The sequence below is a fragment of the Bombus vancouverensis genome, chromosome 11, assembly GCF_051014615.1.
Source record: "Bombus vancouverensis nearcticus chromosome 11, iyBomVanc1_principal, whole genome shotgun sequence".
Taxonomy (NCBI): Eukaryota; Metazoa; Arthropoda; class Insecta; order Hymenoptera; family Apidae; genus Bombus; species Bombus vancouverensis.
In genome coordinates this window covers 8175344-8202395 of record NC_134921.1, presented here as the reverse complement: position 1 = coordinate 8202395, position 27052 = coordinate 8175344, and the positions used below count along the sequence as shown (strand labels likewise).

Below are 27052 nucleotides of genomic sequence, written 5' to 3'. Positions count from 1 at the left end.
TTATTCGCCGATAACATGTTCAAATATGCCGCTGATAAAATCTTCAATTTCGATTACGATATAATCGCCGATGAATATTTTTGAATATTGCAAGTCATATATCAGATTACCCGTTTGATAGAGCGAGTTTGTATAATTTATCTGGTTTTATGTGCCTGAGTTACGATCAGCGTGAATATGATTTTTTAAATAATTTCGAATATATTTGAAATCTCTTATTAAAAAAAAAAAAAAAAAACACGAGAAAGAGGAAATTCAATATTCTTTTTAATTTCGAATTTTAGATTTGTATTAAATATGTGTTATTAAATATACTTATAGTGGCTCGTCTGTGGTTTGACTTGAACTAAAGAAAAATATATGTTACACCTTACAAAGTAGTTGTATTATTATACTTTGCTGAAACGTCAGAGACTGCTCTGTCAGATCAATAGAAATTTTATTACACAGCTGCTAATAGATTTAACAAATGTATTATATAAATCTGTTAAATGTTACGTCCACTTCATCGACATTCTTGTTATTTCGACCTACCATTGCAAAATTAGTTATCTATCGATCGATCGTCAATAATGGACAATTTTATGAGAAATTAACATTCCTTTCCTTGGAACTACTTTCAATGGAACCAATCGCTAACGATAAAATTACGCAATTAGAAGAACCTCTGGATCCACTGATCTAGCTGAGGACAAATTACAGTGATTCGTGAAAACTAGGTCGATCGAATCGGATCAAGCGTGCAGCAAATCTTTTCGTGGAAACGAGAAGAAGCTTTCTCCGACCTGATGAGAGAGAATACCTTTGAAACGTCGAGACGAGAACGATGTTGGAAACGAGTAACGTCGACGGTCCTAAAACTTTTGTTGAAATTTCAATGATGCTCAACCAACGCTATTTTGTTTTCAGGTGTCTTGGATACGTAAAAGAGATTTACACATACTCACGTCATCCATCTATGCGTACACGGGGGACGAAAGATTCTCCGTGAAGCATCCCGAAGCATCTGACGAATGGACGTTGAAGATCGATTACGTTCAGCAACGTGACGCTGGGGTTTACGAATGCCAGGTTAACACCGAGCCCAAATTGAATTTAGCCTTCGTGTTGAGAGTCGAAGGTAAAACTGCAGTTATGTTAACATTATCCTTACGATTAATCCTTTCGCGTACTTGACACGCTTCAAGAAAATTTCAGTTCGATATTCAAGTGGTTACTGTGTAGAGATGGAATATCGACTATCTAGAATTGAGAAGAATTTTGTCTAGAATTTTTACCATTAGAAATAATCTTCCTTTTTGCTTGTGTTTTCGTTCATGTCATATAAAATATTAATCTCGCAATAGATTTTCTTCCAATAGATCGGTAGAAAGTATTCGTAAAAATGTTACGCGAAAGGATTGGTCATTCCATTGACGAAACAAAACCTCTATACCGCTGTAAATATTCGACTACTTCGTAATAGAGTCTAGATGAAACAGAGACTATTTCTTAATGTTTGCGTACGTGTCTACCACCTGGTCGATCAGGAAAGACACTTCCGGTACCTTGACTACGCACCAGCATGAGAAAAGGGACTGAAGCTTTCCGCTTGCATGCCTGTTACCGTGAAACGTTAACATTTTAAAGAGGTCGGCACCCCCCATTTCACATTTCTTTTTCTCACACGTTCGATCCAACCCCTTCGTTCGTATTTTGTATCTGACGGGATATTCTGATAAACGTGCCCTACTAGCCGTCGATTTCATCTCCCAGTACTTCTGTTGTGCAATTAATTCGCCTAATTGATGGTGCTGTCAACGTCGAGCGCAGGTTGCAACCACGCCGCTACGACAACACTTTAGATTACAAACAGCGGTTGACGTTACGGCGTCAATTAAAAGTCCTTGTGAATTATCGAGCATCGTGCTTGTTCGCGTTATTAAGTATGTTCGAGTCACCGCTATAAGATCAATTGATCAATATCAAACGATGTTAGCACGTTCGCGTAATCTATTTTTCGAGTATCTTTCCTCCTCATTTATTGCCTTCATGTTTGTCTCATAAAAGTATGCGTCAGACGCGTTTTATGGATTTTCGTATCTTTAAATTTCTCACAAATGCATAAAATTCTGTAGTTTAATTAGTGTCTGTGGACAAATAACCGTGATCGATGGAACGTTACCAAGGAATGCTGACACGTTGTTCACGTTTGCATAATTTATTTTTCGCGTATTTTTGTCCCTGTTTTCATCTGCGTGTTTGTTCCGTTTAATTATCGATTTTCGTTATCAATTAGCACTTGTATCGAAGTTCCACGTAATTACGTTACTTTATCGAGTTACAATTACTCGACTCCTTTTTATGTTCCACGGGTTATCTGTGCAGTGCACTATTACGCGTTAACGAGCATCAATTATTTAGTACTTTACACGTTTACGAAAGTTAATCATCACGCTTTATCGCAATTAATCGCGCTACTGATGATTTGTGATGAATAACAATGTACAATGTTTATACGTAAATTAAATGCAAATAATCCGATGAAAGAGCTATCCAGTTTATATGACGATAATTTAATATCGACTGACTTACTGATTACATTATTTTCATAAATATAATTGGACGATGTTTCGAAGTTTTTCGCGAACCATTGACTCTCGATCGTCAGTGTGGATCGAGAATTTCCAGGTAACAGTTTAATTAGATAGCTTCTTTGAGTATTGCCACGTAAACTGATTCACGTGATTCCGAAGAGTGTGCGTGCACGAGCAACGCTGTTCATTAATTATGTTCGTGGCTCCTGCGTGTATCTGTCTCTATCACGAGACAGCATACGTGCGTGCATAACAGTAATTGCTCGTCAGTTGGCGGGCATCGATTTTTCCAATGAAAATCGACGATGTTGCAGTTAATTTACTAGAATTACATACTCCCTGAATATTAAAAATTTTATTCATATTATTTAAACCACTAGGGACCTAGGTTGCTTTAACGCATCGTTTCATTCGCGATCGTTTTCAATCAATTTTTATTATCGAATTCTATTCTCTAATATCCTGAGTACGAATGGGAATTCCATTAAGCATTCGTTTAATATTTCTTTCGCCGTTTATTTCTTCCAGCTAGATTTTCACGATTTTATGAAATGTAAAATAGTTGACGAACTTATAATATTATGATAAATACGTGGTAATGGGTTAAACGGCCAGAAGGAAAAATATTTAAGATTCTCTTTTAATTAGTTCAACGTCAAATTATTCACCGAGAAACAAACTTTACTCGCCGTGAAAACTAGTACAGGAAAGATAAATTCACATAGCCGGTAAAGGAGCTGCGAAGCTGTTATCACGATAGAAGAAAACGACGGGCCGTTACTGAGGACAAGAAAAGGGGCCACGAACGCCATGAATGAACAACGATGCGCTATGCATACGTACGTGTTGTATATACCTATATACATATACATATACCAGTTGAACAGCGAACGTAACCTATATCAGGATGGTTTCGGTGGCAATTCAATCCCCGGGCCACCCACGAAACGGTAGATCTCTCTCGACGAAATCGATTAACTCGATATCTTTTCTGTCCTCCCATTCCAGAAAGTGCCCCTGTCCCCGCCACCACCACACCGAACGCCATTCATCGGACGTTCAACTCAGGTTAGAGAATCACGCAAGAACAGAACTCCTTTTCCAAGCTGTTGAACTTGCTGCTATAGACGTTTTATTGCGACCAGTGTGTAGATCACCGGATGGCTGCCTCTGCATATCTATATATATATAAAATCCGTTCACTGTGCATGTGGCCAGCATGTCTGTATATGCCGGCTCGTGCTCTATCAGTGCATGCACGTCCACCTTCCGTTTAATGTTAATTAATTCAACCCCCTCAGTACCGGATGGTTTTGTTTTACGAGGGCTGGTCGAGCTGACATTAACTAGTAAAAGGGGATCCGTTTCACTGATCGTCACACCTGCTGACCTGGAATCCAGCCACGTATATGCGACGACACGCGTTTTCTAATTGCCTCGGAATTATGTGCCCGCGGAATAATCCAGTCTGGTGAACTTTGTAATGCAACGAGATACGTTAAAGGGATAATAATCGCACGTGCTCGACCCGCCTTGGGGTGGCTGCTTCAGGTTGCACTTCGTCATGCTTCTGCTTTGATGTTCGATAATTTGTTGCGTTTTGACTTTAATTACCGTAGATGCATACATACGGAGTGTGCCAATAGTTAGAATTTTAATAGGAAGAAGGTGGTATTCTGCGAAGAATAAGTCGACTATATGAAATGATACGTTTTTCGTAGGACTATCTGTTTTCGAAAAAATTGACTTTCAATACTCGTACTATTCTATCCGATACTGTTTTTTAGCAACATTTTTGTGACGCTGTGTTTCTTTGCTTAATTTTTATAGAACTGATAGAACGATATTAGAGTAACGTAACGTTTTGGAAGACCATTCAGTTGCTATAATTGTTCTAGCTTTTCTGATGCCATTATTATTTCATTGTGAATGGAACTATATATCAACTTATATTTTGTCAAACTTGTATTATGATTTGCATTATTATATTATTGAGTTCATTGTTAAATGAAAAATCTATTTCGAAACAACTCATGTGAAAGAAATCTCAAATTCATTTTCGTAATACAAAAGTAATTTAAAACACTGTCCATGGTGGATTTCTGAATGAAATTATTACACAGTCTCCAACTTAATTTGCATTTTTAATTCTTCAAGTGCCAGAGGAAGTCCCGGCATATAAATGCCGAACAAAGATATTAAAAATTGAATTTCCCGAAAACAAAGCTTCGTACGAAAAAATATTATTCTACATTTTCAACCTATTCTTCCACGTTGAACCACCCTTCTTCTCCCTTCTTCGATTGTATCATTATTGGAACATCCAAGGTATATATTTTTTTCTAGGGTAATTCTTTTTTATCTTTTGTACGAAGAATGTACCGTGGAGGTGAGTGATTTATTTTGACTTTATCGATCGGCCAAGGTAGTAGATTTTTTGTTTCGAGATAAACCGTGGCCCATTTCGAGGAATGCGATTGCATCGAGACAAAAAGCATATAAATGGGAAGGTTTTCTGGTGCATTTATCATGGCACGAAATGGTGTTTCGCGTGGCATTTGGCATGGTCCCGATCCTTTTGTCAAGCTACGTAGAAACCATAACTGTAGTATTAATAAATAGTAATTTCTATTTTATGAACGCTTTTACGTGCACAACACACGAGGCCTAATTAGTCTGCTCTGATTATCTCTATCTCTCTACTTCCATAGCAATTAAAATATTCACGGCAACAACGTAAGTTTCGGCTGTGGTTTTTCCTTTCTGTTTTCACCGACCTCAACTTCGAAGTTCCATTAAAACTTTCGCGAAATTCGTTTCGAATGTTAGACACGAGCACGGCTACCAACTTGGTGAACACTCGCCCGCAAGCATTTGCATACGGTATTACACACGCCGAATTTAAGTTCATTCGCCCACAATTTGCTGATACCGGATCTTATGATTCACCCCCGATTACGTACAATTTACAGAACGATTCGGGATAATCCCGTGAAATTCGAAATGCCGACTTTCCGTTTCCACAAATAGACGCACGGTTTACTCATTAACACTAGAACTATCTGGTGTATTAAACGTACCAAATATATTATGCTACAATTATACTGCAGTAGACATATCAAATATACTATAGATAATTACAATGGAAATAGTAGTAGAAAAGTAAATAGGTATACAGTGACAAACATATAAACAGATGCAAGAACTACTGACAATTTAATTGAAATTATTTTTCATTTATATATTTCGAATATATTTCTGCTTAAAATTCTTTGAACACTTATTACAGTTCCTGAATATTTCATTTCGCAGAATAATGATACTATGAATAATGATATTTAGAAATGAATACTATCTATTTCATACGAGTTAGAAAAACAGAATTTCATATCCCTCATTTTATTATATCTTCGCTATCGTATAATCACGTTTTTACCTGAATAAGCGTTGATATTAATTTTGTCAAATGAAACGTTCGTAATTTCGCCTATTACAAAAATACGAAACAAAATATACAGTTGATAGTTCTGGCGTTAACGTTTCGACGTTTTATTTCTAACTCTGTTACCGTCCGACAAATATCCGCAATTATAAAAACTTCTCCACTCGACAGGCGAGAAATGAAACGCAGCGGCTGCACGTGCACCGTAAATTTTGAAATATGTAACCGCGTGTCGTGTTTTGACTTCGATGTCGCTTTGGGGGACACGCTTTAAAGGGAATCTGCAAGATTCATGAGACAGAGTAGACACCACGATGTATCCGCGAGTATCCCTGAGAAAAGAGAACGAATAAACGAAATTTAAGCGGGACCGAGGACGGAATGTTTAAGTGGCCGATTTCCGATGTGTGTTGCAGCCGCTCAGGCGAAAATCCTGGGTCCGGAAGAAGTCTACGTGAAGAAGGGTAGCACGATAAGCCTCACGTGCACCGTTAATGTGCAAAGTACACCGCCCAGCAGCGTTTCGTGGCATCACGGAGGAGCTGTGGTGGATTTCGACAGTCCCAGGTACAAGCCACGAGAATCAAGTTCTCGAGTTCTCTCCGTAATGCCTTTACTCCCCGTGCACCTCTCTCTATTTCTATCTATCTCTCTCTCTCTCTCTCTCTCTCTCTCTCTCTCCTTTCTACTTTGTCCCGCGACTCCCGCCAAAAAGGAATATGTAGAGGAGTGGTGCGAGAATCTATTTGCTTCCGTTCGATTACCTACGTTACGATTATTACCACGCACCCTATAGCAGAGATGCATCGATAACGTGCACCCTCCATCGCCCATATTCGACCACCATGAACATCTCTGTCGCTTTGGTGGATCGGTCGCATAACAGATTCAGCAGGAAAGCTGTACGAGACTCGATCTCACACAGAAAGAGATCTTAATTCGGGTAACTTTTGTTTTCAACGACTTTCTCGCTTCTGCAATGGTCTGGAAAATGGTCTTTTGTCTCGCGAGTCGGAACTTTTGGAAAATAGCGGAAGAGAACTGGCGAACAAGCACCGGCAAAGGGGCAAACGGTTTCTCCTTTTGGAAACACGGAGACAAAACACGATAACGTGACAACCGTCGCGTCTCGGTGCATCTCGACGCTCGCGTTATACCAAGTTGGTGTAACGCGGCCGTCACGACCCTTAGAAAATACACCAACATCCTCTAACAAACGTAAATGCGAACGTGTGCGCGGTGAATAGAAGCAAAGTATCTTTGATAATTCAGCGTTCACCGCAGGGGCGGGGTTTCCTTGGAGACCGAGAAGACGGAAAGCGGCACGACGAGCAGACTTCTGGTGACACAAGCCAGATTGACCGACAGCGGAAATTACACCTGCATTCCCAGCAACGCGAATCCAGCCAGCGTAATGGTCCACGTGCTGAATGGTAAGAGCCCTTTTTATTCCCTGAACTCTCATTCGACCCCCGCCGACCGGCCCACCAGTTCCCTTTCCCTTCGTCCCCTACTCCGTCATGGCTTAACTTAATTTCTTCGGGACTCGAGAGCGACGATCAGTCTTGCGCCTAGACGTAGCTGCGCCGTGACACACAAGTTTCTTAATATTGATCCGCACTCTTCTTGTAACGCCGCTTATCCTGGCTAAAAGAACCTCGTCACGATTCTTTTTCATCCTCACCACCCCTCCCCCGCGAAATATCGTTTCAACTTGTTAACGCGTCCATCCCAACGGAATTTGACCGCGTTATTCGTATCAATTTTCAGAGAGGCCAGAAATTCATCGCTTTCGATGTTCCAGCACGACACAAGAGAGTTTATTAACAATTTATCAGCAATTTCGATTATAATAATCCATCGGCTATTACAACGTACTTTCAATTGTTTCATTTAATTATTATCAAGCGAATTACATCCAAGGGGTGATGAAACGTGATGGATGACTTAGAACATTGATTCGAAAAGGAATGGGTGTGAAAGCGTTTGGCGCGTTTCATCTAGGAAGCTTGAGCGTAGAATCGAAACCCATCCGTCTATATCTCTCCGTTTATTGATTCACGTTTTATCCGGATCCAGAGAAATTTTATCCTCGTCGATTTATTTTTATGCTATTTGCTTTGAATCTCTATAGCAGTTTCCTCAATACGCCGCGTCAATGCGCGGCCGTGTTCATTTTTAGGCGCGTGTTTCTCTTATTTTTTGCCAGTGATATACGGGCATCATTTCAAACGTTCTGTTGCGTCATGCACACGGCCTTCGATAAACGTCGCGAGCAAACGCATTTAAAAGGTGAAATCGTGCGGAAAAATCGACAAGCATCCGCTGCCAGGTTAAATCGCGAGCATTTCAACGCCCGCGCGATTTCCTTCGCTTCTTAAATCGACACGCATCGCGGAACGTCTTCTGACATCCTATCTCTGCCTTCGAGCGAGCATTAGCTCTCGTTAAAGGGAAATGAAATTTGGAAATCGTCATAGGTTTGGAAAACTGGCGCAAAATACAGTGAGAGAAATAAGAAATAAGGCTAAATTTCGGAAAGATCTGTATACTGCATAGACAAATTGCAAGATCATTTTCCACGTCATCTGCTTTTTGTGCTTGTGTGTAGTTTTTACATTCAATCTGCAGTGTGATATGAATCGTTGTTATTAGACTGTGGCTGTTTATGCAAGTCCGGCTCTTTATAGCAACGCTGTGTTCACTAAATGTTATAACGAATAACATATTTTAAATCTACGTAAGTCGCACAGTCCAATTGTTATCATAAACCCGTAACGATCCTCTAATCGTTTCGAACATGCATTTCAACGCAATTTCCGTTTACGCAAGCTGCAAATTTTACTTTATATACAATTTACTTCGTAACTTGTTCGCCGCATTATCAAGAATAATACATTCCAATTGAAACATTTCCAAATAATACATTTGGAATTTTTAGATGGAATATTAATTCTAGATAGCTGTGTAATGCCAATAACTTTACGTAGGAATAAAATATCAAAAACTATTTTCCCGTTCTGTAAGGTTATAAAATTAATACTAGCTAATACGTGTTCGTAATTATGTCGCAAGTTTTTGATATAAAATTCCCTACATCTTAATCCATCAGCCTCAGAAAAATGTTAATAAAATTTCAAAATATATCGTACAACGCACATAATACACACATTCATAATAGATATTTCTAAATATCCGCGTGTATTCGCGAATTTGTCATATAATTCATATAATACAGATATTAAAGGAAATTCTTTATCAATCTAGGGTCCCCCAGCATACCATAGGAAAGCAGCTACACGCGTGTCCACAACAGAAAGCACGAACTCCCTATCAATTTTATTTCCCTAAAGTACGCGATGGAACCATCGAACTATTCGTCTGACACTTTGAGAATCATGGAACGTGGCCATGTTTGTCCACCCACCGGCGGGTTGGACGTCGAAGATGTATCGCCGTCCCTTTACGCCGCGATTGTTCGACAAATTCGCCGACAATGGCTGTCCTCCAGTATCGTGAGATGCAACTTGAATGGCTCGCGCCAAGAGGAGAGCTCCTGGAAGCGCTAGGTGGAAAAGGGACGAGACATATTCATTCATCAAGCATCGAAATCCCTCGTCATAAAGTTTGACAGGCTCGTATATTGGGGGCCGCGGCAAGTACTCGGCCCCTCCCTCACGTGTACACTTGGTTTTGATCTATTGTCAGCCGGCAACATTCGCGATAACACATGCAATATCTTGCGCGGCAACTTCACCAATCCAGTCTGTCAATCATCAGGCGCGGCTCGCGCCAGCCACGCATTCGTGTAGAAAGTACCGGGATTGGAACACGTCACGCCACGCAACTTGACGACTCACTCTCCGCGCCTGTTGTACGGCTCCTAAATTGCACACCATTTTAGCGAAATTACCAGCGGCGAAGTGTGTAAGCAGCAATTAAGCAGCGTTAAAATTAGGCTGCGAATGTTTTACGGAAATTCATACTTCTATCAATATGATTGAAAGGACGAAAGATAGATAAACATGTTTTTCGTCCACCGAACATTCTAACGTGCGTCGTTTTCTATATTTTTTATATCACACGAATTCTATGAGATTTTTGCGTAAGATTTTCCATAAATTCGTAAAAAACGAGGTCCAGTTATAGTCTGGACAGTGGGCATACCTTATTTTGCAGACAAACGACTATTTATCAGTTTCTACTCCTCGTTTTTCTTTATTATTCTCTATTAAACCACTACTGAGTGATATGAAATTATATATCAATAAAATTATTATATAATATACATATATAAAGTATATATGGAAAAGTAGATATATACTAAAGAGTAGTTCTATATTACACCGAGCCAAAAACCACATATAATTGATCGACTCGCTCACCTGACAATAAGATGCTAATCGATATGATCCGCATTATGACGTCAAGATTAACCATACACGATCCTATTAACGTATTTCAACTGAACATATTTTTGTAATCGACCCAGGGAGCACGAACAGAATCAATCTCCCTTTCAAATATCGTCGTAGAGACGTGGAATCCCCGTGCGGATTCGCGACCGAGTAAAACGTGAACACCTCGCGCCGGTATGCCAGATGAAAATTAATGCGGCGCAGTTCGTCTGCATAATTAATTTACAATCGTGCCGGTACGAGCGAGGGATATAGCATCGACGTTATTTCAAACGCAGCTGATTACTCGGCAAAATTGACCGCAAATTTCAATTATTTCGCGATAAACCGGCGCGCAGAGCCGCGAGGATTATCCGTAGAGGAGCGCACTATCCGCGCATTAACGCAATTACGAGGTCCAAGCCGAGAGCTGGACGACGAACGATGTCGTTTTTCGACGAAAACGCCAGCTTCGTTAGCACAGCGTGGCACAGGCGATGGTGGCCCTTCGAAATCGGCCGAATGAGATTTTCGATTCGGTCGTAAATCGCGACGATGTTAGGCCACGTTTGCTGGGAACACGAGAGGAACACGACTATTCGTAACAAGACCTGCGTGCACCGGCATCGTGCACCGGTCGTGATTATCTTTATTACCACCGGATGCTGCGTATACATCGGCAACGCTCACCCGGCCGATACACCGTTAACATTTGTCTGGATATATGAAATGTATATATGGAAATCGGGCAGCCGAACCGAGGGGATAGTTCGTGATTAACGTTGCCTCGTCGCTTCTGTTGGCCTCGTGCTTTCTGCTGCTTTCGTGGCTGGTTACATCTGGCATCATAATTATTCAATTCCATGGACGCACCTTGGCTGTTAAATAATTCGATCGCTCAGATAGGAATAGTTTTATTTGAGAAATATAGCGATTTCAATCATTTCTCTTCGAAATATTCTCCGCTAATATTTACTCGCCGCTCTGCACGTGTTTTCCACGCTTCGAAGCAGCGCTGCGGTTTGGAAAATCGAACATCGCTGCATATCAACGTGTTTCTCGCTTTTGATAAAAAATTGCAGATAAATTTTAGGTACTACCCACCAACGTGTATTTGATTTTTAGAGGAAGAGAAAATTACAAGTTGCTGATTTCGAAACGTACTAAATCGGAAATATTTGAGCTCTGGGATACGTTTATCAGTGAAAAACTACTTAATTGAAATGGACCTGTGAGCCGTTGCACGATTCCAGCAAAGTAATTTAGTAACGTTTATTTGAAGCAGTCCGATAAGAATTCAACGACGAATCCACGGTTGCTCACGAAATTATTTGACAAATATCCGTAGAAATATCCTTTTATGAATATATCATGTGTGTTATATGAAAGATTTTGAAATTTTATTGGCATTTTAACGAATCATAATATTCTTGGAATTTCCTCCGGTAACCACGATATCAATTCACTGGGATTCAATAATGTGAATTGATTAAAGAGGAAAGAAATTACAAGCAAAACGTTGTCCCTCAATGAATTAATGAAATTATAATTTTCTTGCGGAGCACAATCATGTGAAAAACGGGGAAAATGTTTTAAAACACGATATCGTAGATTTCTATGATTTCTGCAAGAAACTTTCGCCTGCTTTGCTATCTGTCGTGTTTGGAAAATGTTTGACAATTAGATTGTGGATGTTTATGCATTTGTGAAAAAATTGCAGGTATAAAACTACAATGCACGTATTTTTTATATACTGAGACGCAAAAATATTATGAAATAAAATACTCGTTACGATATTTAACGAGCGAAAGAAATCTTTGGTTAGCTTTCTTTCCTTTAATTATATCGACAATAATATAAATTTGCATAAACATCCGCAGTCTGTGAAACACGTGTATAGAAAGACGATTGAAGAATAACGCGAGACGTTTTTCTGTTGCAGGCGAACATCCTGCGGCGATGCAACACGGCGGAAGTTGCGGCGTTACACCGACCATCTTATTAGCGACCTTTACCCTGGTGATATCGAATCTGCTAAGGTGAGCAGTATCGTTGTGAATCGTGCGACTTCCAAGCCACACGGTCTGATCGAGCTCGTTTCGTGTACCGAGACAAACATGTATCACCGAAACCAGGAATCGTTGAAAAGGTAAAACGTGAACGAAGAAAACCGCGTTCTCCTTTAGGAAGCATACGGAGGTCATTGTGCACGAAAGAAAGAACGCGAGATTTCGTTTTAAATAGCAACGTGACTGGCGTTGTTAACGCGTGAGATCATCGGAGATTTTCCAACGAAAAAAACAAAAGAAAGGACCTAGGCGTGGACAAAGTGCAGTGGATCTGGCCATGTGTGATAAACACAGTGACACGGAAGTGGAGCTCGACTTTGCACACGTACGTTTTTACCGTAAATTTATTCCACATAAACTATTCCTATGTCTATTTCTCTAGCAATTTTCCGTCGACGTTGACCCATTCATGCGTGGTCCACGTCGCCGCGTGATTCCTTCGCAAGTATCGTGTGTGAGAAAAGAAAAAAGAAGACAATCGTTCGCTTTGTGGTCTCTGTGAATCTGAACCGACACAACGACGGTACTCAAAGAATCTCGTGAGAATTGCGAGGCTGCAAAACCGATGCGATCGATGAACGAGTGTGTCCAGCGTACTTACTTAGCCATCTCGTTGACTCTAAACGATTGATACAGATTCGTCGTATAGACTGTTCGAACAGTCGAAAACAAGCGAAATCAATGATTTACAATCCAACGTTGGATAGTCGATTAATTACCATTAAATCGTATAGGTGGCGTGAGTCTCTCTGTATATAAAAGAAGAAGGTCGTTCAATAAATAGGATTTGTCACGACTTCGTTTGTACAGTACAACGTGATGATCGAGAATTTCGAAGAAACATCGTCGGACCTGGGCAACGTTTGTACATAAAGGAACCACATATTTCGATTTTCTCTGGAACGTTTAACGTGTATGGAACTTCTATCGTCGATCGTGGGATTAGATCGTTCAGAGTTTGCCCAGGTCTGATTCGTCCATCCAATGGACCCATCGAAATCACTGTAATTTAATCAAAACCGACGTTCGATTCTTGATCGACGAAGTGTGTTTTCCATCGACGCGTAAAACGTCATCGCTCTTTTTAGCAATGAATAAATACATTAATCACGCTCGATATGTTTCTGTTTGTAAACGGTAAACGAGGAGTAAGCGCGTCGATTCGTTGTTGCTCACGATATCTGCTCACTTTCTGTTTCTTAGGAAACGCGATTATTTCGTCGGTACCTTTTTTTTTCGAAGAAACGTTTCTTTTTCTTCATCGTTTTCACTTGCAATTCGTCGCGATCGATCGGTCGCTGGTTTATCGCTTAACGTCTAATCAAAAAGAAGATGCAATCACAACTCTCCCTGAGAATTACATTGTAAGAATTACGAATTCTACGAACGTGACTTAAATATAGGACTCGTGTATAGATAGGCATACGAAGGATAACGTATGTGTACGATTTAAGAGTATCGCTAATAGATATTCGTTACGCGAAAGAGAAGCATTCTGTTAAGACTTCGAAAAGAAAAGAAGCACACGCGTGTAAAAATTTGCTATCGAGTAAGCATCGAATTCGAAGATGACACAAATACGAACTTTATCGAGACGATGGTAAGAGATAAATTTTCATTGTTTCGTAATAGTCTCGCGATTCAAGTTTTTCTACTCCTTTTTGTTCGTTCATCGTGTGTCGATTCGTCAGCCTCTCTTTAGAATATTCGTGGCGAGAATAACGCGAGGTCTAAAGACACGACGATAGTAACTTTAATTAGTAGATTTACTACGGATAAAATAATGTAACGAGTAAAGGAAAAACGATATCATAAACGGCATAGCGAATTAAGATGCGACTTAACCATAGGTCTAAAATAGATTTTTTATAATGTTGTACCACGTGGACGAGAAACTGGGACGTACGGTGTAGAACAGACTGCTAGAACGCATTCACGGTGTTACGTTGCACGGATTTTACAATATGAAACAGAAGGTTCGCGATATAATATATTATTCCTTCTTGTATAGTTTATACGGTAATTTATGTCGTTGTGAGAGGACAATATTTTGCAGTTGACGCGTGAGGATAGCGTTAAAGTAAACAGTTAAATGCGGTTACTTAAAAAGAAAGATAAAAAGAAGAAAAAAGGAACAATTTAACGAGACGCGAGAAACAAAACGATCGGTCAGACGCCAGGTTTTTGAATGTTGTTCCGCGTGTGATATTATTATTCAAAGGGAAATAGTGTTATCGGGATGGACGTTAATCGATTTAAATAATGTTGGATCAGGAAAGAGAGAAGTGGAAATCGTCGTTATCGATAAAAAAAAGTGAATTTCCTTCGATTTTTCAATACTTTGTTCCGGACCACCTTCGAGTCTCGTTCCTTTGGAATGGTGTTCGGTTATAATGATCTAGGTTCGATGTTACATAGAGATTGTCAACACTCCACGTGGCATCGATAACGGTCTCACGCGTGAGATAAAGCGAAGAAAATAAAGATGAAACGATAAGTGTAGCTCGCTCGAAGCACGCGTTAATCGCTGATAATCAAAGAAAGAAACAGAAAAATATCGAGAAGAACGTTACACGTTAATTGTGTCACTAGATAATCGATATCCGCGACTCGCATAATTACGAAATGTTGCACAATTTATAGTTAAGCCTAGATCGCATTGTACATACTAACAAGAAAAAAAAGAAAGAAAACAGAAAAAAAATTCATAATCGATAATGTACCATGTTATAGAGGAACGTCAGCATAAATCAAAGTGGCAGAGGTAAAGTGCGGCAAACGAGTACAGACTATTATACTGTAAAGATATTCATCGACGTGAATACTGTTTCAATAAATGTAATGATGATATAAAACAGGCTGTCACAATTCGTTCCTCCCGTATTTCAATATCAGTTTCTCAACGTTCTTCCTCCTTTCTTCATTCTTTCTGTTTCTTTTCTTGCATTTCATTTTTATCTTATCCCCGGGACTAACAATGAATTTCCATTATATTGCATATATTTTCTTTCGTTCTTTTTGTATATAGTACATTTCTTATCGACGTTATCCCGAGCCGAAGCGATACGCAAATTGCTCGAGCGTTTGCCTATCGTTCGACGCAATTTCTCGCTGCAACGATGGAAACGAGTTTGTTATTTGCACGAGTAGCACGCCGAACGGTTACCAAACAGCATCGACGATTTAAAAAAGAGCAGAAAAAAGAATAGAAGAAAAAAAGAGAGAGAGAGAGAGCAGGGTGAAAAAAAGAGAAAGGTGATCGATGGTACTCAACCTAAAAATTCCGACGATACCGACCGTTCGAAAATTCGATCCCGATGATTTATCATCGTCAACGGCAACGCAACCGCAAGAAGTATCACTTAATCTCGCAAATGTCAAATTCTCCTCGGAACATTTTCAGATTCAATCTCTCAAGCCTGCCTGGTTTCGTGGAAAGAACGACAGGGAAAAAAAGAAAAAATTACAGAAAAGAAGAGGACACCCGGATAATACGCTTACGACAAAGCGCCATTACGTCATATTTCCCCAGACACCGTAGTAATCAATTTCGCCCGTCGCCGAAAAACAATCGACCGAGTCCCGAAGTGTCTCTCGACATTATTCGCCGCGTGAATAACGGCGTACAGGTCTCAGGTAGCCCAGGACTCGATACAATCACTCGCCGCGATCCTGTCGAACCTACCCCTGAATCGACCAAGGGAAAAAGAAGGGATGAAATGGTGGAAACGTGTGCCATTGCGAGTTTCGTTCCCCTTACCGAAACTTACCTTTCTCCATTTTACTCTTTTTACATCCCTTGATGTTCTCGCCCTTTCCATCGACAGGAATTTTCTTTTCTACCCTTACAGTTATGTTTCTGTGAACTCTGCTTTCTCTTGTCATAGGTACAAGCATTTGAAATTGTAATTTTACCAAGGAAGAATTTATCAACGATTCGCATAAGCGTATTAAGATTTATTCGAAATTAGAAAATTACAAGTAATCTACAGTGACTGTAAAAAGCATTGGCTCATACAGCAGCGGATAAAAAAAGCTTCAAAAGTAAAAAATTTCGGAATTAACGATTCTTCCTAATATGGTGAAAGGTTACTGGCAGCCATATGCGATATTTAGCAATTTAAACTTTATTTTATTCGATATTGTACCGTTATTCATAATATAGTGAAACAGGGTCATTCGAGTTATCTGATTTCCCGTATTTCGTTCTACAATTTTTCTTTCTACTATTTTTCCTTGATTTCTTTACTGGTTTGAAATTCGTTGGAAAATATTCGGGTCGTTAATCGCAATAGTAGTTGAAAACAATCGTGTTCGCGATGGCTCGAAGCCTTGTTCCGATATTCGTTTCCCATTGGCCTGGTGTGCGTGAAAGTTACATACGAGGTGATTTCCACGCGTGAAACTCGACGTTCAGGGATTGGTAGAATTGAACGTGTACACGCACCAACTAAACAGCAAAACATACTATACAAGAGAGGAAAAAGAAGAATGGAAAAATCGAGGGGAATTGTTGAATAGGAACGAGAGGATTAATTTTACATATTCGCAAACTTTTCGAAGGTAGGGGAAATGTATTGCGAAAAATTGTACGCGACTCTTCATCTTTTAATAGTTCCATGGTCGAATGATATTTTTCAAATGGTCGTTGAACCAATCTCGTATCACATAATCTCTGTTGATTGCGTACGAATGTTCGATAGGCTATCACCGACTGGTTCCATCTAATGAAAATCGTGTTTTCTTGCTATTTAAACGAACGACGATGAATGTTTTCGAAATAGCGTCACATGTGGAATATTTCAATGTGTTGCTTTTTCCGATCAATGTTCTATTCGTCAAAGAAAATTGAGGGTATAGAATATGACAGTGAAATGAATCGTTAGATATTTTCTATAAGCCGGTGGGAAAAGTTGAGAGAAACGGCTGCAAGCTACGACTGATAAAATATCAGCCGTCCATCGAGTCCTGTTTGCCGATATTTTACGGGTTTAATTGTTTTTCGATAGTCGAGAGCAATTCCGGCTTTTCGCGTGCGATTCGGGAGACACATAAGGGGTGGCAGAGGTGCAAGCGTTTCGGATCTGGCTATTCGTTACAGTGAAACTGAATCGCAGGTTAACGGCCCAAGATGGCGTATAGCTTTTATTGGTCACGTAATTCTCGTCTCCTTCTCGTCCCTGACTGGAAAACACTGGAATCATCAACGATGTATCGATCGTTATAAACCATTAAATTTCGTTATTTTATGAAAGAAAATGTTTAATCGGAATCGAAAATTTTCAATTTTAAATTCGAGATCTTTTTTATTTTTGAAAACTTTTTACGCAATAACTGACAAATTGTTCGGTTTATGCTTGTTCCAAGACAGACCATTTTTCCGTCGATTTTTGATGGAAATATTGATATCCATAGCACGGTAGATTACTTTGGTAAATTGAATTTTTAGCGAAATCGCGTCACTTAACGAAATTCGGGACTGCACCCATGCTATGGTGGCTTTAAATCGGCCCAGTTTTTCGTAGCCATTCACTCGGATCTGTATCGAATTGGAGTGAACGCGGCCGAGAGTCGCCCGATGGAAATGGAACATTCGTTTGCCGCTGTTTATTCGTTACAGCGGAATTGAATCGCGCGTCAACAAAGCAAGATTACAAACATTTTTTATGGGAAATGCAATCCTTACGCGCTCGTTTGCTGGTTAACGAGGCAAATGACACTGAAAATTGATTGTCATTTCCTCCGATCGTGCAACGTTTCATGATTGAAACGCGAGAATTTTTCGCTCCAGCGAAAGGAATTAATTACACGCGTGATTGGTTTCTCATAATTCCCGTGTCTATTGAATAACAATCGTACCATTTTCTACTATCGTTTCCATTAATTTACGTTTAATTTCACATAGTGGAACAATGATGCTATTCAAACACGTATTATAGAAAATTTGTATGAACATATTATGTGATTTTTACAAAACATTTTGAAATTTTATTATAATCCATTATTATATAGAATTTCTAAGACATTTATCGTTAACATACACATAGTAAACAAATAGTACAACTAATTATACAAACATATTAATATTACAATACATTAATATTATACATTATAATAGTACAATAACATAATGTATGACCGTCCAAGTATTTTGGTGATCTCTGTGAATTATACCTTTTTTTTACCAATTTTTTTCCTCATTTTTACCAATATAATCTCAATGGCAATGTCTCATTATATACCCCATGTTCAAACTGTTTTATGTAATAACCTAATATATTCATATAATACTTTCGTCAACTACCGTGTTTCCTATTATCCGATTGGTTAATCAACCGATGCGTTTTCCACACATATATACAGAAGCCTCGGTTGTTGTTGTTGTTATTGCTGCATTTGCTGAATCGAGTTGATCTTTAATTTGAGCAAGGATGAAAGACGGGAATGTAGAAGATATGCGAAATTTATTGCCAGTGGACGATGCTGCTAACGAATGTGTCCCACGGGAACAGAGCGGCTGGACAATGCAGTTTTCCAATTTTCACCCTGCTACCCTCTCCGCCCTTTCGAACTGTGCGAGCTCTTCGTTCGACCTCTATGGTCTACCTACTTCTCCGCTCTCTCGCCCTTTATCATCCGCAACCCGAACAATCATAAAGCATGTTGATTCACGGCCGGTCGTAAATTTAGCGTTATTTTATCCTTATTCTACGCGTCGTTTTAAAGGGATACTTTAAACGACGATCCTGAGGTTCGCGAATTCCAATTTGCATCGCGGTTACACTCAGTGACTCGATTTGTCGATTTGTCGTCTCGAAGTTTCCCCGTGTTTGGTCCGATATTTTCCATATCAGATCAATTTCCTCTGCAGAAATATATTTTTTATATTTCGTAGATAAAATGGATAATTCACAAACAAATTTTGCCTGTATCGTCAATACAATCCGGTTTATTTACTAGAAATACTACCCTTGGTAAAAAGTTTTCGAAAAACGCAATAACACGGAACGAGTTAGAAACACAAAATTTTTTCTAATAATAAAAACATTTTATTTGAACATTTATATCGTTATACCAGAACATGGATGAACAGTAGAGCTGAACGCACCGCTCGATCCACGAGGATTAAATCGAACCGTGACTTAAGTGATTATTATCGGCCATTATTTAACTTCCCTGGAAAGTTAAATCCGAAAGAATTCCACTTCGGCGCACTGATTAATTTAGAAGACCTACCTAGCTTCAACCGCTTTCCATCCATCCACGAACAGTGGCCCCGAAGCCTCAAGCAATTTTATGTGAGATCCGACTCGAAGTTCTCAGAATTTATAAATGAAAATTCACCGGAAGCCCGATCTGCCCTTTCCGCCTCGAAATTGGCTGATTCCTCGGGAATTTTATATTCAGGACATTACTGCGTGCTGAATTATTTTTCAAGTTCGGACAGGGTCGGTTAGTGGCTGTAGTTGAAGTTGCCACGCTGGTGGTGGTGTTGCCGGTGGTAACTGTTTCCGGTTGAGAGCCTTGTCATCCAGGTTCAACTCCAACCAGTCGGCCCCACCCCCTTACTCGCCGAATACCGTTTCACCCTTCCCTCGGTGTCACTGGCCTGTGCAAGACGACCAGCAAACTTTTTGCCAGACCTCAACAAATTTAGTCTCTAACGTTTCCCAAGCAGACTGATTTTATTGTTACATTTCATACGACTAGACTGAGATGAACTTATCTCGCGTGGTTCGTTGAAGATACGACCTGCGTTCAAGAAATTTTGGAAAAATTCTCGTCTAAAATATTCTATTCGCTGTGGAGACACGACCGCGTGTGTGTTTTCAAATTGTAATTAGAACAATCGCAAATTAACCCATAATTAGGATTCCATGCAACTCTGTATTTTTATTTTCGTGGTAATTTAGAAGCTACACGATATGAGGTGTTGTACTGCATAATTTAATAACTATCGATATGATTATGATTTATAACTTAATTACTATCAATGTAATATGTGTAACTTACAATATTACTTTCTATAAATGCTCAATCTAATCATCAGACTTGTAGCTTGATAAATTCCTTCTTTAAATCAGAAATCAACAGATCTCCAGTAAACTATATGCAAAATTATAAATTCTTCGAGAGTATTTTCAAAATTCTAATCCACAGAATCCGTCATGTTCTTGCCAATTATAAATTCCCTGCTAAATTTTAGTGCAACGTTTTAAAGAAGGATTTCACGTGTCACGCATGTACACTCATTCGACCAATTATTCTCTTATTACGTTCTGTCCAGGTCATTTATCCCGAGTGTTTAGCTTCTGGCACGAACGATCCATAATACCGAGGGATGTCGTCACGGTTTTATTAGTATTCGGACGTATAGTAGCATGTCGAAGAATGCGTTGAAACGTTACAGGATATTGTTAAGTTGGCGAGGTGTCGACCGTGTAAAAAGGACGTGGTGAAGTGTAAAACCAGGCCGGCAAGAGTTACGTAACGGGTCTGACCCGCGCGTATCGGAGGGTCTGACCGGAGGTAAAAAACAGAGGGTGTAGCACATTCCCTTCCCCAAGTTACGTACTCGTAACACGACACGCAATTCACCGGGACGATCAAATATTTAATCTGTTCGTCACCCTGGCATCCGACCGCGCAAAAACCTCCGTCCCGGGTTATTTGTAATTCATAACACATCAAAGTGTTGGAGAAGGAGGAAAATCCGCGATCCGTGAAACGATTTTTCAAGCTTTGAACTGGCGTAGATTTGAACCTCGAGACATTCCCTTCGTCTTGGGTCACGGGCTTACTGATTTCCTGAATTTCGTTTCGAAGTTCCCTTCTATCTCTTTTCCTTGCCTCCCTCTGAAATTCATCTCAATCAGCCGGTGTTAAAGGTTTTAGCATGTTAAAGTGAAACGTAGTATGGTGAAATGGCTCGGAAGGTTTTATCTTAGAAACATCGTGCACAGCGTGTTTAAATATTCATCTGTTTACGAATGCGTCAGGTAATAGACATTAAAATAAAATACAGTATGGTGATGTCGTTCCGGAAATTTTAGTTTCGAAATATCTTGCAAGACACGTTTATAAATACATATATTCACGTGTTTAGAGATATGTTGAGCATTAAAATGAAATACAGTACGACGATATGGTTTGGAATGTACTTTAGTTTGGGAACATAGCACAGAGCATATTTAAATATTCTTGTGTTCAAGGATTGTGTTTGGTATATATTAAGATAAAATACAGTATAGTGATACAGGTAATGAAATACAGTATGCGATTCGAGAGGTTTTATTTTAGAAATATCGTACAAAGCGTGTTTAAATATTTTAGAGGTACAGTTAAATATCTTTGTGCCGTTATAAACCTATTGTTTCTAATATACAGACAAATTCGTTTCAATAATGATCAAAAGTCTACTTAAGGTATCGTAATAATAAATACTATCTTAACCGTGGCGTTAATTGTGCGTGTTTAAGACCGTTTAAGACCGTTAAGGTACGCTCATAAATAAACCTGAAACTAGCGAGGATAACTGCGAATTGTACGTTTAACAAGCCATATCGAGACTAAATTGACCAATTTCGTAAAGAAAAACCATCGTTTTCTGAGAATTAAATTAATCATATTATATATATAACGTGGTAAAGAAAATTCGTAAGATACACAGTACGAAAGCACGTCATAATTCTACGAATTGAATTATGTTTGCATTGTTCATTGATCCTCTAATTGCTTTCAGTGTAGATTTGAATTTGTAATGGAATTCAAATTCGCTTGGAAATTTAGGAAGATTCCATTTCCTAATTTAAAAATAGATGATTATTATTAATACGATAAAGGACGTCTAGCATAAAAATTACTAATTCATACTTCCAATTTTAAACATTCTTTTATCTACTTCTGTAACAATAAAACAGAGAAATGTCGGAAAGGGAAATAAAAGAAAATTGGTTTGTTTGCCACATCCGAGTGGCAAAATAATTGAAAGCCACGCGACATTCATGTGTAAAATTATCGTAAACGATTGTTATTTTTCTCATGTTCCACGAATCGAATTACGAATGAAGAAAAAAATTTCATTAATGCTGTTCCCTGGTTACAAAGAGGCATCGGCGGAGTTAAGATACAGGATATCAAATTACTTGCACATCCTTTGACGTTACTCGGCCACTTTAATCCCATTGACTTGAAGAGGGACGCTCAAAGAAGCGTCGTGAATTGCAAGGGCGTAGTGAAAAAGACGTTCCGACACCGTTCTCAGATCGTTGCTGCGGCTCACTTACTGAATTATTTACGTAAAAAATAAATTTACCAAAGGTTCCTTCAACGACTCTCGTTTCTACCACTTTTTCCGACGAATCGCCCCGGATTGCTCGATCTTCTTAATAATTCTTAAAGAGAATATCCACATCGTGCGGAAATTCAACATTGAAGGAGGAAGAGTAACGCGGAAAGCACTGTGAACCGACTAAACGACTCGTTATTTCCACACCGTCGTTTCGTAAATTCAAATATTTGAAATTTGCTTCCGATTAAAAAACAAGCGAACCATCGCGATGCATCGGTTTTTAAAGTAATCTCGGAGATACAGAGTGGTTCGCGAAGCGCGGATGTTCTCTAGTGTTTCAATAATTGTCGATTGCTGTTAAACTATCCTAATCGATTCCACTTAACTATCCACCATCACCGCTACGTATTCTATGCATCGTTTTGTTAGTTATTGCCAGACACGCAATACGATAGAAGTAACTCCATAGCCAAAAAGAACGAAGAACACATGGTAAAACTATGACAATAATCGTTGTTCTTTTATAAAGACTCAACGTTAGACTGCGAACAGAATTGACTTTGCACAGAATACGCGTACTGCGCAAAAGTGTATAAAATATCCAAAATACAGTACCAATTATAACATATAGTAGGAGAAACAAATTTCTTGCTAGCTTCCATATTTTTAATCGTATTCATAAAAATACAAATTTGCATAAATATACACAATCTATTTATCATGTTTTCCACCTGTGCTCTTCAAACTTGAATCAATTCTTTTCAATTTGAATCAAATCAATCTCGAAATGAATTTCAGAATTATTTCATGAAGCACGCCGTGTAAGCTGCGAATAATCTCTGTAAATCGAGTTGGCTGTGAAATTCAAATGGGAACACCATGGCGGTGTTTCTGTTACGTGTAATGGCTCCTCGTTACCCTCTTATCAATAATTCCTACGTATCTAACTTACGATCTATTCGCTGTTTGGTCGAATTTCTAGGTACTTTCTCTCCCGTCGACGGGAAGAACGAGAGAATAGGGACAGGACGAGAGAAACGCGCGTGAAATACTGTCGTAGTGTGCGCTATTGCAGGAAAGTTTGGCTGTTTCGTGCGAGTATTAGAAACCACGAGAACGGAAGTAGAAGCCCGGCCCAGTGCCTGACGTCACATCCGCCAGAGACGTATCCGGCGTCACGTTGCATGGCTTCCGTACGTTCTCCTGAAACAGAAATAAAACACTCCTTCTCAGTTTAAATCCGGTTTCACCATTGGATTCCTAAGATAACGCACAATCATAGATTTATGATTATAACTCGGAGATGCGACTTTTCGTGATAGAGAGGACGGGGATACGAAGGGAGGAAGGTATCGATAGCGTTAGCCAGAACGAAAGAATAATGAAACTGGCCACTCGTAAATCAATGTCTCGCGTAGACTATCGGATTATTGGTTTTTTCTACGTCACCGGCCTGCACTGGTGAGCTAACGTCTTTATTAATTACCACGCTCTTTTGCCACCAGTTGGACACTTTTTAATCTTAAGTAGGACCATAACATATAATTATTCCAACGTAACCGTGATTTTCCCAAGCAATTGTGTGTATCCAACGTCCGATTAGATGGTTACATTGCGAGCTTTTATCACGATTGCTCTTGTTCGCGATTTTCATGTATTCGTTAATTCTATGTGAAATATTTGTAGTGCATTGAAATATTATTTGAGTGGATTGTATGAATTTTGGCTCTTGAGAATTATAAGCAAAAAAGAGATAGCTAAAAGAACGATGGGAATCTTAATTTATAAAGTATCAGCGATATCTTGAAAGATGATAAATTCTAACATCAATTATTCTTAACGCGTCAACAGAAGGACTGAACATGTTTGCCAGGATGAGGTTGAATTTTGAGAAGCAGTAGGGGTTCCAGGAGCTGTAATACGTAATAAAGATATTACACGTCCCATACGTGAATGCAAAGAACATGCCACGAGCAGATGGCGTCGGGCACGTGTACGCGTACTCAGCTGTGCTTACAAGAACATCGCTTGACGTTGCCAAAATCTATTACATAAGGCGTCGAGCTCTACGTGCGTGCAAGATTCTCGTGGCTTAATGCCCTAATATTAAATTGTCGTGAAAGGATAACCGACCCTTCAAATCTCATCCCCCAACGTAAGATTTAACCAGAAAATCGAAGAAGAAACTGTCAAACTGAAAAATTAATAGATGAAGTAGAACGTTTATCAAACGAAGCTCTCACGGATAAGAAACATGTACTTGATCCCAAAATTAAATAGAGATAATTTTTTAATTGATTGACCGGCTAATAGAATTCGAAAATTTATTTTCTCTAAAAGATGGAAATGTGATTTATGCGCTTCGAGTGAAACGAAGCACAACGCTAACATTTTCGATCAAAGGCTGTAGTTGAACGAGTCTGAAGGATGTTCGAAGTTGGGAATTTTTAAAATCGTTGAAATTTTCATGATAGAATTTAGTCGAGCTACTAGAGTTCGCTAAGGAAGTTAGTTAGGGCCATTTGTACGACGTAAAGGTTTCGATTATGGCTGTTGGCTTCTTAAGACTTGCATTGTTGGCGCACTTTCGATTTGATGGTTCTTTGCGACTACCAATATCGACCAAGATCAAGATCTTGATCTTTTTTCTTTCTTTCTTTCTTTTATGAGGAATCGCCAACAGGTATTCTGTTTAATGTTTTTTTCTACAGTTGCACAAGTCTGAATCTCCAGTGATGAAAATAGATAGAAGCACTTTATGAGATAGGAATGAGCTTACATTCGACTGTGTACATTGGAAGCTAATAAATTTTCCTTTCACTTTTCCGAAATTGGTTTTTTGGCTTCCTACCGCTGATTCGTTCGTGGCGAAAATTTATCGGTTTCTGTGGCGATTGCTCTCATATTTTCTGGCGATTAAATACTTGTAGAAACTTCTATTTTTCCACAATGTTATTTTTGGATCTTTGAAGTCAATTATTAGCTTGTAGAATTATTCAAACGGAACGTCATCGGAGGAATGTCTCGATCAATCTGTCAGGTGATTTTCAGTACTGTAATTGTTAGATTATTGGAGAGACAGCAATTCCTTCGCCAAGATCGATCGCGATTGATCGCATACTATCGGTATTAATTCCTAAAGTCGCATAACATGCCTGTATATACAACATAAGGCCATTTACTATTAGATAACCGCATGAAATTCATATCACTGATGGGATGGTTGATTCTGTCTACAGACGAACGCTTCTGATACCGAATAACATGATTTTAAAATATTTGACAGTCCTATCAAAATATATCGCTCTTCAGATATTATTTCACAATGGCATTTATATTCTATGATTCCATGCTAATTTCTCTATTAATCTTCCTTCTTCTTTTACAATATGGCATTTATCATAAATATATATCTGATCCTAATTTCTAATTTACTAGCTGTGTGAAAACACGGCACAAGAAGACAATCGATTAAATAGCTTCATAACCTTTTATAGGAAATAACGGGTTGGTCATTAAATTGTGTTAATATATTGCATTTGAAAAAGCGTTTTTAATCCTCATAGGATTTCTGCCAAATAATTAATTGCATAAATAGTTAAATAATAATTAATTGTAAGCCATTCAATTCTTCTTTGAACATTTGCACATATACGGGGTTATTTACAAATAATTTATAATCATAAATTATTATTGCACATCCTGTATAGGTATCTAGTGTATTGAATTATTTAAAACTGTAATTTAAATTATTTAATTAAAACATTATAAACTTACCAATTCGAACACAGCTGATATTAAAAAAAATTAAGCTAATAATAGAAAATTTCTAATGCAATTTACTTAATTCACCGTTTTATTCGACGATCCCAGAAAGCTTTTCAATCGACGATACACGAGTACTACACCTAACGCTGTTGGAAATTACGATGACCCAGGGTCAGTAAATCGTAGACAATAGTAGTAATTGGAAATTCCTTGGCCAATGCAAATAAGAGACGGATCAGAGATAAAGAGGGAAGATATAAATCTTTGTCAACGCGATTTGGTTCACGGTCGATGGAACGTCCGGCGTACTAGAGCCTACAGCCTGCGGTTTACACAATTTCCTCGGAATTCGAGTAGTCTGTTCTACTCGGCGCCTCGTGGCCAGAAGATCACGACGGATTCCGGACATCAGCGGACGATCCGTTCTCGTCCTTTGTCGAGGATGGGTATCAAGGATAGTTAATTGGCTACCCGAATAGGGTACGGCCAATTAAGCGTTTAATTAGAGT

At 39.0% G+C, this 27052-nt stretch overlaps 2 protein-coding genes across 7 annotated transcripts in view; one reads left to right on the top strand and one right to left on the bottom strand.

Annotated features, from left to right (window-relative positions):
- Positions 1-13610, top strand: part of LOC117153221 (zwei Ig domain protein zig-8) — a 176770-nt gene extending 163160 nt beyond the window's left edge. For 2 of the 5 annotated variants that reach the window (XM_033327056.2, XM_076622957.1), the window contains 5 exons: positions 910-1120; positions 3585-3644; positions 6435-6585; positions 7291-7451; positions 12358-13610. In XM_033327056.2, coding sequence (XP_033182947.1) covers positions 910-1120; positions 3585-3644; positions 6435-6585; positions 7291-7451; positions 12358-12458 — 684 coding nt within the window. In that variant the 3' untranslated portion in view covers positions 12459-13610. The remainder of the gene's footprint in view (positions 1-909; positions 1121-3584; positions 3645-6434; positions 6586-7290; positions 7452-12357) is intronic. The other 3 variants (XM_076622954.1, XM_076622956.1, XM_076622955.1) reach the window with 3 other exon arrangements.
- Positions 13611-21797: 8187 nt separating this feature from the next.
- The window catches only part of LOC117153173 (zwei Ig domain protein zig-8), a 116433-nt gene continuing 111178 nt past the window's right edge, over positions 21798-27052 (bottom strand). For both annotated transcript variants that reach the window (XM_033326938.2, XM_033326941.2), the window contains one exon: positions 21798-23978. In XM_033326938.2, the coding sequence (XP_033182829.1) occupies positions 23842-23978 (137 nt within the window). In that variant the 3' untranslated portion in view covers positions 21798-23841. The remainder of the gene's footprint in view (positions 23979-27052) is intronic.